This window comes from Barbus barbus, assembly GCF_936440315.1.
Source record: "Barbus barbus genome assembly, chromosome: 9".
Taxonomy (NCBI): Eukaryota; Metazoa; Chordata; class Actinopteri; order Cypriniformes; family Cyprinidae; genus Barbus; species Barbus barbus.
The window spans coordinates 13,610,099-13,624,125 of NC_136737.1; the positions used below are offsets into that span (position 1 = coordinate 13,610,099).

Sequence of the window (14,027 nt, forward strand, 5' to 3'; positions counted from 1 at the left end):
GGTAAAGTAAACAAACTTAGTTAATTTAAATTAAGTTATTTTAAATTAAAATACACCATTTTTACACACCATACACCAAATTTTTTTTTTTGGGGGGAGCATATAAATTTGCACACTTATTTAAAGTGTTGTATGAGAAAAATTATTATTAATTAATAATTAGCTTTCTTCCATGTAAGTCTTACAATGTTAACCTCAACAATTAATTAATTAATTAATTAATTATTGATATTTGACTATAAAAATTCCTGCTTACTTAAAATCTATACCACCTATAGGGTTAACCAAAATATTTATATTTGCTTATGGAAACAAATTATGTCCACATTTACATTGTATACATTCTTAAATTAATTTAACTGAAATATAACATCATAATAAAACTGCGTTGTGTAAAATGAACAGCTATTGAAGTGGCTGTAACAGACATGGTGATGGAATATGTGCTGGTTTTGTTTTTCTGAGGTTGTCAGACAGTTTGTTTGGGGTTCTATTCGAGTCAGACGGGATTGGAATCATTTTCCCCACCCTGCCTTTTCTCTTCTAGGCATCGGATGTGGATTTCTGGCTCTCTAGCGCTCCTGTCCCCCCCGCCGCCCAGGTCCGGTCCCTCACGCTCTCTCCCTCTCCTCCCCCTCTGGTCTGTCCTGTTGTTAATGAGCGTTTGTTTCGTGTTTTCCCTCCTCTGGTCTCTCGCTGTTCTTGATGTGCCAATCTCTTTGTCTCACCCGTCTTATTTTCCACTGTTTTTCACAGGTCTGGCACATTTGTGCGTGTTAGCGTTTGCTTGTTTTAGTTCAGGATGCATGTGTGCACGTGCAGAGGTGTAAATGTGTCTTAATCACTGATGTGGGACGCTTCTCTTGTATGATCGTTGTTTTTTATTATCATAAACAGCCAGCACTCTTGACAGTTCTTGTGGTTCCATTCAAACAGCTCAGTATTGCCTCATGAACAGAATGTAGGTCACCTACATTCAGAAAGGATTTGATGTACTTTTTTGGGGTTTTTTTATCTGTCCAGATATCATAGTTTAGTTCCTCTTAATGTGACACAGACTTCAAAAGCGAAAAAGCCAAAATATCACTTTCTCACTGCAGGTTCAGCACTTCTTCATCATTTTCTCCCAGTGTGACAATTCAACAACATTAAATCAGCTTTTCTTCTTGTTGATCATGATTTTGTTAATTCTGCATGCTTCATAGTGTAGCTGATCATCCGGTTTCTGGACGGTTTTGAAAGTAGGAAGTGTGTGTTTGTTTGCAGGTGGTGACGGCGCCCTCGTCTGCTGCTGCTGTGGACACGAGCTCTGCAGCCGGCCCAGAGTCTGAACCTGATGAGCCTAAAGACACAGAGCCAGAGGACACGGTGGGGCTTACACAAGTGCTGTTTTGTTTTAAAAACTGGTTTTCTGTTTGTTCCACTGGCAGTGCTGAGTTCATCTTTAGACATTTTTTTAAATAAACACAATGATCTTTTAAATAACAATATATTAAACAACAATACTTTTAAAATAAACATAAAATCTGATTTAAATTAAACATTAAGTAGATATTCAAATGAACATGTTTGTGAAAATCTGTGTAATAAATAGTGTGTGTGTGTAAACAATACATACATTTAAATTAAACAATCAAAAATAAATATTTGCATTTTAAGAAAACATACACATTATTTTAATTAAACAAACAATTATATTGTTTATTTACGTTAAACATTTAATAAATAATAAATTGTACATCTTTAAACAAAACGATTAGTCTTTACATTAAATAAATAAATTAAAATATTATCATTTTTAAAAACAATACATGTCTGTGTAATAATAGACATGCTTTTGAATTAAACATTAATCAACTGTAAATATATGCAGTTTTAAAAAAACATTTTAACTAAACATTTAACAATTCAAATGTTTAATAGTTTAAACAAATAACAAATTATACGTCTTGAACAAAAAATGAAATCATTTACATTAAATAAAGAACAAATAATATTATTAATTTAAAACATTGTGTGTATATATATGAATATATACATTTAAATTAAACATTAATTAACAAATATATGCATTTTAAACATTAAAAATGTGTTTTCAATATACTTTAAAAATAAGGTTTAATTACATTAAACATTATATACAGAAATTATGCATCTTTAAACAAACAAAAAAAACACTAAAATTATTTATTTAAATAAATAACAAAAATATTAACATTTTTAAAAACTATATGTATATGTATGCACATTAGAAATGAAGTACATGAAATGTACCTTTTTATTTTTAATTTAACAAAAAAATAACAATATATTGGAATAAACTTCAGCTTATCGTCAGTGAGTTCTATATTGTACTGGTGTTGCTGATTAAATGTAATAATTTGCAGTGCTTGATGGGATGAGCAGGTCACATGACATGTTCCTGATTGTATGTATGTATGTTTAGGCAAGGAATGGTAATGGTGTTTTGATTCATCTGGGAACTGGTTTTTGCTTGAGATCAAGACTATTGAAAAATCAGCAGAAGAATACAAAAAAATAGTTGTGCTCTATTGAAACCAGATTAAACCAACTGTCTATTGGTTTCCTGTTCAGAAATCCTCTAAACACAAGAAGAAGAAGCAGAAGAAAGAAAAGGAGGAGAAGGAGAAGAAAAAGAAGAAGCGACACCACCATCATCACCATCACGGTGACGCCGGAGGCGAGGATTCAGTGCAGAACGGCACTGTGGAGGAGGAGGAGCCTCTGCCGGTGAGTCTCTATCTAGACAGCCAATCACACTCTGTGTCACTAAAATGGGAAGTAAAAGCACATTTATCCTGTACTTACCCAGCCTCCGTCTCGTTTCAGCCCATGTCCAACTACTCTCTGCTTGCTGAGAACTCCTACATCAAAATGGTGAGTGTGGCGTGATGTGGTCGGATGTTTGTCCTCTGCACCAGCGTGAAGCTCAGCCTGTATTTGAGATCGCATGATCCTCACACACGGCTGCTGTTTTTGCTGAAGTGATTCTGGTCTGTGGTTTATGAACGATGTCTTGTTCATGTGTCTCTGTATGTATGTTTGAAGATGAAAGAAGATGCTGATCAGGTAACCATGAGAACAGAACTGTTGCTACTAATTTGCTGTGATTCAGACTTTAGTCACAATAGACACCAAATATGAACAAAAATAAGGTCAAGAGGTCATGTTGCACCGTTGTGTTTGTGCCTTTTTTAAATAATATGGTATTTTATGTTTCTTCTGTTTTGTAGTTTCTAAATAAAAATGTGTTATAAATATATTAATAAAAAGTATACAATATAACAAATTATATGTATTTTATAATATATATAAATTACGTATAATATATGTAAGGAATAATTTCACGTTACACCTCGGGTGTGCATTATTTTTCTAATAATTCAACGGTCCGAAGTCAGTTATTCTGCTTATACTACGGTTGCCACACCTCAAGACATTGATCAGATGATATATTTCAAAGCATTCGTCCCGTTTTCTATTGTGAGTAGGATTATTTCATCCGCATCTCATCAACGCCTCCGTTGCTAATTCCAAAGCGTCATTTAAACCATAACGGAGGCTTAAGCTGTTGATAGCAGACTAATGCAGTTAATACAGTTGATATCTAAGTTATGAGAGGAGACAGAGAGATTACCTTGTGAGTCTGTGCGTCTCTCAGTAGTTTTCGGCAGCAATGTGTAGTTATAGTGAAACTTAAAGTTCATTTTCTTCACGAACAGCGCCATTGTTGTTACCTCGCTTGTGAGAAGTCATGTAGTTTTTAAATTGTTAAACTATGTTACTGATAAAATCGTCAGAGTAGCGCTAATGTTAAGGTGTGTGCAAACTGTCTGTGAGGGAGAGAGAGCGGGAGAGATAGGCTATGTGCTTTCCGTACATTATAAAACGTAATTCTGTGGCAAAGGCATGGTTTTTATCCTTTTCTTTACTATATTTATTTGTTTGGACAGTGTCCTTGTGGGTTTTGGTTCTTTTGCTGTTTTAGGCTGTAAGTATGGAATTATTTTTGTGTCAATAAAAATGAACATAACTTTATAAAAACAAACGTAACTTTTCCAGAAACGATCAAAAATATGCCATTACAAAAGAAGAAAAACACAATGAAAATGAAAAAAATTAACTCAGTCGCACAAATGTAACATGCTCTTCAAATAGGCTTAATTCTTTGTTAATGATTTTCATAGATCCGTTTTCGCAAATCGTGGATTCTGAATGCGTTGCTACAGATTTCGCTTACGCTTCGCAAATTTTCGTTTGCTGTTTTGGCACAAACCTCTCGTGGGGGCGGGCTTAACAGTGATCCACTCTGATTGGCTAGTGAGCTTTTGATGGACAGCTGCTCTCTGACCTGGAAGTACAGACGTCAGTGGCTTTGTTAATGATTTTCATAGATTCGTGCCGCGGTGATTTGTGTGCAATACGTCGTGCTTGGTTTATATTATTATTAAGATGAGCTCTCAGGAGAGAGCTCATCTGAATAAGATGAGCTCAGAACTCTTTGAATTGGAAATCTCACCTAGAGTGTTTGAACGGGTATTTAATTCCATTTCACCCAAATTGTTACATTTGGTTAGGGCAAATCATTAACAAAGAATTAAGCCTATTTGAAGAGCATGTTACATTTGTGCGACTGAGTTATTTTTTTTCATTTTCATTGTGTTTTTCTTCTTTTGTAATGGCATATTTTTGATCGTTTCTCGAAAAGTTACGTTTGTTTTTCTAAAGTTATGTTCATTTTTATAAAGTTATGTTAATTTTTATTGACACAAAAATAATTCCATATGTAAGGACCTTTGAAATAACGCAAATCATTTGGCGGAGTGATATGGACATGTAATACGGTGCCTGGAACTACGTTCGCCGTGCATTTCTGTGAAAACAATTGCACACCTTAGACCGTTCGTCAGCCAATCAGATTCAAGCATTCAACAGCCCCGTAGTATAAATAACTATAATGTGTAATAAATAGACATATAATACATTTATAAAATATATAAATAATAAATATGCAATTTATAGAAAGTTTTAATGTATAAACATTATACAATAGATATTCTAATAAATGTATATACAATATATATGTGTGTGTGTGTGTATATATATATGTGTGTGTGTGTGTGTGTATATGTGTGTGTGTGTATGTATCTTTGTTTTTGTATATAAATAAAAATGTATTCTAAATATAAGTAAAATTCATTAAAAAATAAATATAACATTTGTAAAAATGTTTATTGTATAAACGCTATACAATAGCTAGTAAATGTAGATAAAACTATATATAAAGAATGTGTAATAATTATCAACATTAAAAATATTAAATGTATATATACATGCATAGATAAAAAGATAGATAGAGATGTGTATGTATGCATGTGTGTGTATATATGTGTATCTGATATACACATACAGGCTTTTGTGCATTAGTGGGAATGCAGTCTATTAAAGCTGCCAGTGGCTATCTCATCCATAAAATCAAATGGCAATAGTGCTGAGGAAAAAAGAAAAACCCGTACCTATGATTATCTGTAAACTTTCAATACTTAAAACACTCCCAGATACTGAAAGTGCTTTTAGTTTATCACTTGAAATGGTATTTTCTGCCCTTTATTACTTTATATTTTCTTGTATGTTTTGAAGTTATATTTACTTTGAATTCTTAACAATAATTATTTAATACATTAACAATTTTTTTAAAAAGTAGCCTGCTTATATAATTTAATGCCCAAAATAAATTTGATATAATGGTGATGCATCGTGATATCGAATTGAATCGTTGACATGATAATCGTAATCGAATTGAAACGTGAAACCAGTGCAGATTCACACCCCTAATATACACTATATTGGCAAAAGTATTGGGTCACCCCCTTCTAATGAACATGTTTGACTACTTTAGTAATTTCTATGAGTACAAATCTTAATGTTTAAGCATATAATGATATTCTATGGAATTGCGTGCTTATAATTTTATAGCAACAGTTTGGACACGACCCTTTTCGATTCTAACCTGACAATGCCTCTGTGTATAAGACACGGTTCAAAAAGACATGATTGATTGAGTCAGTGTGGAAGAACTTGACTGGTCTGCAGAAAGCCAAGTCCTGATCCCAGCTGAACTCCTCTGGTGTGACTTTAAATCCAGACCTTGAGCTAAAAACTCATCACCAAACACTTGCCAATACTTTTGGCAATATAGTGTGTATATATATATACAGGGGCGAACTGGCCATGTGGACGTTCTTGAGAAGTCCAGAAAATAATAAATGGCAGAAAATCCTGTAAATAGCATCTATCACTAAGAAAATATGTTTTCACTTCGTGCTAGCCGCTGCCTTAAGTGATTCTACAAGGGGTTACATTTGAGAGATATTGAGTTAGAAAATACAGTAAATGAAGTCGCCTATAAGGTGATTAGTCTGATTAACATGACACACACAAAGAGGCATATACTCAAATTGAAGATTTCTTTTGTTTCAGGTTTCTAGATTCTAGGTTTGTTTATCATTTTCTTATACATTTTGCATTCTGCTCTTTATAGTTTAAGTATTTTAGTTCATACAATAATCTATATTTATTTCAATCCCATGCTGAAAAAAATGAAATAAAAACCGGCACATAATTTGTAATGGTTTTACTGATTTTTAATGAGAATTGTATTGGTTTTAGTGGAAACTGTAATGGTGCCTGTTGGTCTCTACTGGTAATTGACAAAACAAAAAAAACAGTAAATCCTAATGCAATATGTCCCACAACACACTACAGAAACCATTAATTATTTTAATGGTTAAAAGTTGATAGTTTGTAATGTTTGTAATGGTATTTGTAGTGGAAATCATTAGAATTTCTGTGATGGTTTCTGTAGTTTTTGTCAGCAGGGTCCCCATGGGTTTTGTGATGTTATTTGCCATAAATGCGACAGGATTACAGCAATATTGCGATATATAGCGACTTTTGTAGTTGTGGTGGGCCTATTTGGGAGAAAATCCAGGGCCATTTTTTACTCCCAACCCGTCCCTGTGTGTGTATGTTTGTATGTGTGTGTATGTATGTGTATATACAGTATATATATTACACACACTCCCCTACACATGCCAGCTTTTATTTCCGGGCATTTACATCTGGATCTGACACACAACTTGGATGATATCACCTTTTGTTTGAACCCACCCATTTTTCATGTGAGCAAAAGTATTGGAACATGTGACTGACAGGTGTATTTTGTTGCCCAGGTGTGTCCTATCACAATGATTATTCAAACAATATTTAACACTGAATGTCTACGCTCAGTTTCAGATTTGGGTTTTGCCTGTTCAAACTGTATTTATAGTTAAGAGGTGTAACCAACATGAAAACCAGAGAGTATGTAAATCTCTTGCCTCAAACCCAAATGTTTTCAGTCTACAGCAAAAATAAAGGAATTGGCCTCACTGTCCCAATACTTTTGGAGGGGAGTGTGTGTATGTGTATATACATATACGCGTGTACACACACACACACACACACACACACACACACACACACACACACACACACACACGTACACATACATACATATACATGCATACACACATACACATACATATATACACGTACACATACATGTATACATATACACATACATATACACTTATATACATTAGTAAAAAATAAAAACATGTACATACACAACTTTTAACACCATAAACATAAATGCACTAAAGTCAAATTAAATCTGGTGTCTGCTGTGACTAAAGTCTTTTGAGTGCTCCAAGACTGTCCAATCATCTTCGAGCTCTGACTCTCAACATTAGTTATTAAATACCCCTGTTCGGTATAGTTAAGGCTGATGTGATCTTTTCCTCATTTTGGATGATGATAATGATATCAAAGGCATAAACTCCCTTTGACCTGGGCTAGTTATATTCCCATTTCTTCTGGCCTTCTTTAACCGCTGAGATCCAAGTGTTACGTGTGTTGGTGTGATCTACTTGTTTTGGCCTCCTAACACTTTCCTACTCCATTAAAAACATCTTTTGTTTTCTCTAGGTGTACGACATCCAGGGCAACCATCAGGATGAGAGCAAAGTTGTGGTGTCGGTCATCTTCGAGAACAAGAGCGACAACTTCCTGAAGTCAATGGAGTTCAATGTGCTGGATTCCCTCAACTCCAAACTGCAGCGGCCGGAGGGAGCCGGACCTCACGACGGCCTCACCGTCCCCTTCCAACTGCCACCAGGTCAGGACAGCCACGCTCCTGAGAGCGCCACTGACTGGACTTAGGCAGATTTCACTCATGTCTTCACATCTTTTTCCAGGGGTTTCGAACGAGGCCCGCTTCGTGTTCTCAGTGCAGAGTATCGTCATGCCTCAGAAACTAAAGGGAACCCTCACCTTTATAGTTAAGGTGAGAAACTCCCATACACGCTCATGAAAGCACATGCTTTTCTGTATGTTTCCAGTGTCGATGTGTGTATTGATTGTTTTCTGATGCAGTCGGACGAATCCTCCACTCATGAGAAACTGGACTTCAAACTGCACTTTACATGCACGTCATACCTGATCACCACCCCCTGTTACAGGTGAGCAACACATTACCACATTATCAAACCACTCTTACATGGAGCGCTGTATATATGTATGTGGAGCTCTCTCTTTCTCTTTCTCTCTCTCTCTCTCTCTCATATTATTATTGTTATTGTGGGCACTTTAAAATACTGACAATATTTACAACAAATTATTCAGAATATGTGCCACGTTTGTACAAATGGATATGGAAGCCTAACACATCACTGCTACATTAACACGACAACACTGACTAAATAGTTGTGCAAATGTCAAATTAGACACACTGTACTGAAACTTACTGATTGATCTTGTTGGCATGATATGGTAATGATTGGAATCTATCACTTGACGTGATTGATTGTTGAATTTTTTTGATGTAGCAATAAAAGGGCTGTTTCAAACTGCGTTTCTGAGACAGACTTTGGGAAACTACAGTTTTAAGGAGAAAATACTCAACAATGGTGTTTATTATTAATGGATTGTAAAATCATTAAAAACACCACATATACAATAAACAACTTGATTTTCACTACAGGGGGACTTTTAAAGAAATGAAGACAGCCATAAATATTAGTATTGTAATTTTTGAGTTGTACTCTAAAATAAAAGTATTATTATGAATGTTATATTTTATTTTTTTTAAATGCTAATAATATTTAATAGCAATTGTAGTAATAAAAAACTGTAATATTTCTTTTGTTTTCAAGTTTTATTTAGTAGTAGTAATAATACCTTGTGTTGTCAGTGACGCATATGCAAAGCTGCTGGAGCCGGGCGACCTGAAGGGCAGCTCTCTACGGCTAGAGGGGATCAACATGCCCTTCCACCACCTGCTGGCCAGGATCTGCTTCCACCATCACTTCTCCGGTGCGCCGACTTCACAAAGACGCCTGTGATACCTTTCAAAATACAGACACCCTTAACTCAGTTCTTCTCTTGTTTCCTGTGTTTGCAGTTGTGGAGAGGATTGACTCCTGCGCCTCCATGTACAGCAGGTCGATTCAGGGTCACCACGTCTGTTTGCTAGTCAAAACCGTGAGTATCTGGAATATGAACTGAATCGTTATGATTCTAATTCCGAAGATGATTTCTGATTTCATTAAAACCCTATGTTTCTCTTTCATCCAGTCCGATCAGACGGTCTCCATCGACGCCAAGTGCGACGAGCCATCGCTGCTGGGGAATGTGCTGGATGAGATCAAGCAGACCTTCTCGGAATGCTGATTGTGTCTGAGAGACCCCTCACCCTCGCCGCTCTGAAACCCCCTGAACCCCCATCCCAGCTCAGAATCATATATCACACTCTGAGACTCGTGTCCCTCTTCTTCCTTTGTATTTATTGGATCAGTCGTTCTGCTGTTCTTCTTTTAAGACCACAAATTTCAAGCCCCTCTCTTGCCTTTGTTTCCCCTCCTCGACCTCCGATGTGCATTGTGTTTCTTCATTCTCTTCCTCATCTTCTTCGTCTCTGTGACGTTCTTTCCATTGTCTTAACGGTAGAACTGGATTTTGGTTGTTGTCGATGCTTGAGTTGTGTGCTTTTTTTTTTTTTTATGTTTTGCGTTGTGTTGTTTGTTGCATTTTTTTTCTGTCCTGAACTCCATCATCGCCTTTCTTTGCATTAAACATCAGCATGTCTGTTCCTTACCAGTTTCGTCACGTATGCGTTGCTCTTTTCGAAGGCTAGCCATTGCAGGACTGGTTTCGGCCTAGAAACATCCTTCCCTCAACCCATCCTCAAACTCTTAACTGCCTCTGAGCACTAATTTCACTCATAAGTGCAGTTGCACATTTAGTCACACGCATATAGGACATATAGGTACACAGGGTTGCATTTCTAGACCACGTTTATACTTGCGATCCCACGTGATATTAGCGATATCATGTGATAGGCCTACTATTTGTGTCCTAATGTTGGGAGATAATACTACAGTTGCATATAGTTAATTAAACTGCACACTAACAAACCTTGCTCAGGATAAATGACGGTTAGTGATAGTGGCGAAATGAACAAAATCTGATTATTTGACATCTCGCAAATCCGATATAGTAATTCTTGTACTTTTATGTTCCAGTTAATGGAGGCAGGGGTTGCAAAGAGGTGGAAGATTTCTGGTAAATTCCGGAAACATTTCAGGAATTTTGGAAACTTTCCATTTTTGCGAAGTTTCCAGAGATTTACTCAAATTTTCCACCCCTTTGCAACCCTAATGGACACCACCAGGATGAAATCTCTTGTTTACCTCAGAATAATTTCAATTTGTACTGTAGTTTGTTGGGGGGGAGGGGGGGACAAATAGGTTAATCGCGTCAAATCGATTAATCGCAACTAATCACATCCAAAATAAGTGTTTACATAATGTGTATTAACGGTGTATATATAAATGCACACGTGTATATATTTATATCTGATTTACTATATATATATATATATATATATGTATATGTGGGTGTGTGTGTATATACACATACATACATACACACATATATATATATATATATTATATATATATATATGTGTACATATACGCATATTATGTAAACAATTATTTTGGATGCGATTAATCGATTTGACGCGGTTAATTGATTTGGGTTATATATATATATATATATATATATATATATATATATATATATATATATATATATATATATATATATACTTTTTACAAACTAAAGTACTATTCGAAATTCTTTTCTGATAGCATTCATCTTTAAACATTTTAACCCCAAATATTCCTTAAACATACCATTTAACACACTGACAGTATCTCATGTTTCTAGACAGTATTATATTAAAGCGACCCCTTGTATGTTTCTAATACCTGTCTTGAGATTATAATGCTGTTAAAGGGAGCCTAAAAAGTTAAATGTGCACTTCCTCGGTCTGTATCGCATCTGTCAAACGCCACTGTGGCTTTGACACCATCCAAACTCATGCTTCATGTGTTCTTCAGCTCTTAGAACTGCCGTCTTGTACATTTGCAGATTACAATTAATTTTTTTTTTTTTAATGCTGTTAAATGCCTTTTTTCCACACTAATGAACTTGTACTGACTAATTCAGGCACATGCTGTAAGTAATTCCTGTGTTTAACTGTCTGATCCAGCATGCTGTAGCACTTGGTTGTAAGGACGCAATCAAAATAGTGAAGATCTGTTCATGAAACCTGACGTTGTCCTGAGGGTACCTTGCAAGTGTTTTCCATCGTACGAGTGAGTTCATCAACAAGAAGTGACTTGAATAGCAGGTTAAAAGAACGTTTCTGGAAAAACAACATCTATGGTTTACAGGTCCTGTGAGGACACAATCATCTGATATGGAGAGAAGCGACTGTAATTATTAACAAGTCTGAATTTTGTGCTACAAGTCACATTGAAATGTATAACTTGCATGGGTAGGAATGTAAACTTTTGCCTACTTTTTGTTTGTTTTTGACTAATACATGAACACTTGCATAGAAAACTCCCCTATCATTCCTTGATTGTCGCAATTATTTTCTAGTTTCTTTTTTACGTAAAAGTTGGCTTCACCATATTACACCTTTTGATGGTATAATGTATTTTTATTTGTAATGAGTACATAAACTTCAGAAAATGTCTTGGGATGTTTTTAAAAAATTGCATTTTGCATTAAATTATTATAAATATCAGTAGAGGGGTTTTGGGGGGATTTAGGGGGTCCGTATAGATATGAATACTTTAGCCGTTATATGTGATTCAAGTGAAGTGGCCCAGCTAATCTAATAAGGTTTTCCCTCTGGCAAGTTGTAGTGCAGATATTGCTGGATTTGGCTTATCATTAAATATACTCTCATTGCTCTTCGTTTGAAGGTACTGTCCAACTCCTTCATATGTATTTTCCGACTGTATGATGTAATATAATGTTTTAAGATGAATAAATGAACTACAAGAATGACCAATAATGTGCAAGCAACATTTTTGAGAGGTCCACGCAAAAGATTTTGAGAAGGATGCTATAATTTTATGTGTGCACCAATAAATTCATACATCTATATGTAGACCAAATGTTTGCCTCTCTTTGATCGACTATGTTTCCTGTTTGTAATCATGTGTGAGCAGTTACAAATACTTAGAGTATTTATTTATAAATCATTTTAAACCTGCTTAAAGCAAATTCATTTCCTGGTTTGTCTATTACGTAATATTAAAACCTTATTCATTAGGAGAAATTTGAATTAGATTTTATCTATGATATATCTTGTTCTTGTAGGGTGAGGATGGATAGATAGATATTGGGAGGGAGAGAGACAGATAGATAAAACGACAGACAAATGTTGAGATCTAGACAGGTAGATAAATATTGGGAGCGAGAGAGATAGATACAGTGGGGGAAAAAAATTTTGATCCCCTTCTGGTTTTGCCCGTTTTGCCCACTGACAAAGAAATTATCAGTCTATAATTTTAATGGTATGTTTATTTGAACAGTGAGAGACAGAATAACAACAAAATCCAGGAAAACTCGTTTCAAAAAAGTTATAAATTGATTTACATTTTAATGAGTCAAATAAGTATTTGATCCCCTATCAATCAGCAAGATTTCTGGCTCCCAGTTGTCTTTTATACAGGTAAGGAGCTGAGATTAGGAGCACTCTCTTAAAGGGAGTCTCAGCTTGTTACCTGTATAAAAGACAATCTGTCCACAGAAGCAATCAATCAATCAGATTCAAAACTCTCCACCATGGCCAAGACCAAAGAGCTGTCCAAGGATGTCAGGGACAAGATTGTAGACCTACACAAGGCTGGAATGAGCTACAAGACCATCGCCAAGCAGCTTGGTGAGAAGGTGACAACAGTTGGTGTGATTATTCGCAAATGGAAGAAACAAAATAACTGTCAATCTCCCTCGGACTGGGGCTCCATGCAATATCTCACCTCGTGGAGTTTCAATGATCATCAGAACGGTGAGGAATCAGCCCAGAACTATACAGGAGGATCTTGTCAAATGATCTCAAAGCAGCTGGGATCATAGTCACCAAGAAAACAACTGGTAACACACTACGCCGTGAAGGACTGAAATTGGACTGCAGTGCCCGCAAGGTCCCCCTGCTCAAGAAAGCACATGTACAGGCCCGTCTGGAGTTTGCCAGTGATTCAGAGGAGAACTGGGTGAAAGTGTTGTGGTCAGATGAGACCAAAATCCAGCTCTTTGGCATCAACTCGCCGTGTTTGGAGGAGAAGGAATGCTGCCTATGACCCCAAGAACACCATCCCCACCGTCCAACATGGAGGTGGAAACATTATACTTTGGGGGTGTTTTTCTGCTAAGAGGACAGGACAACTGCACCGCATCAAAGGGACGATGGACGGGGCCATGTACCGCCAGGGCATTGAAAATGGGTCGTGGATGGGTATTCCAGCATAATGACCCAAAACACACGGCCAAGGCAACAAAGCAGTGGCTCAAGAAGAAGCGCATTAAGGTCCTGGAGTGCCCTA

The 14,027-nt window shown here is 36.1% G+C and overlaps 1 protein-coding gene across 4 annotated transcripts in view; it reads left to right on the plus strand.

The window, feature by feature from the left end:
* LOC306874529 (AP-3 complex subunit delta-1-like) overlaps positions 1–10,214 on the plus strand; it is a 31,490-nt gene extending 21,276 nt beyond the window's left edge. Inside the window, exons 24-34 of one of the 4 annotated variants that reach the window (XM_079424648.1) lie at positions 548–601; positions 1,267–1,368; positions 2,596–2,751; positions 2,851–2,898; positions 3,070–3,090; positions 8,050–8,239; positions 8,319–8,407; positions 8,497–8,582; positions 9,314–9,435; positions 9,524–9,603; positions 9,697–9,939. In XM_079424648.1, coding sequence (XP_079280774.1) covers positions 548–601; positions 1,267–1,368; positions 2,596–2,751; positions 2,851–2,898; positions 3,070–3,090; positions 8,050–8,239; positions 8,319–8,407; positions 8,497–8,582; positions 9,314–9,435; positions 9,524–9,603; positions 9,697–9,792 — 1,044 coding nt within the window. In that variant the 3' untranslated portion in view covers positions 9,793–9,939. Of the gene's footprint in view, positions 1–547; positions 602–1,266; positions 1,369–2,595; positions 2,752–2,850; positions 2,899–3,069; positions 3,091–8,049; positions 8,240–8,318; positions 8,408–8,496; positions 8,583–9,313; positions 9,436–9,523; positions 9,604–9,696 lie in introns of all 4 variants that reach the window. The other 3 variants (XM_079424649.1, XM_079424650.1, XM_079424651.1) reach the window with 3 other exon arrangements.
* The last annotated feature ends 3,813 nt before the right edge of the window (positions 10,215–14,027 follow it).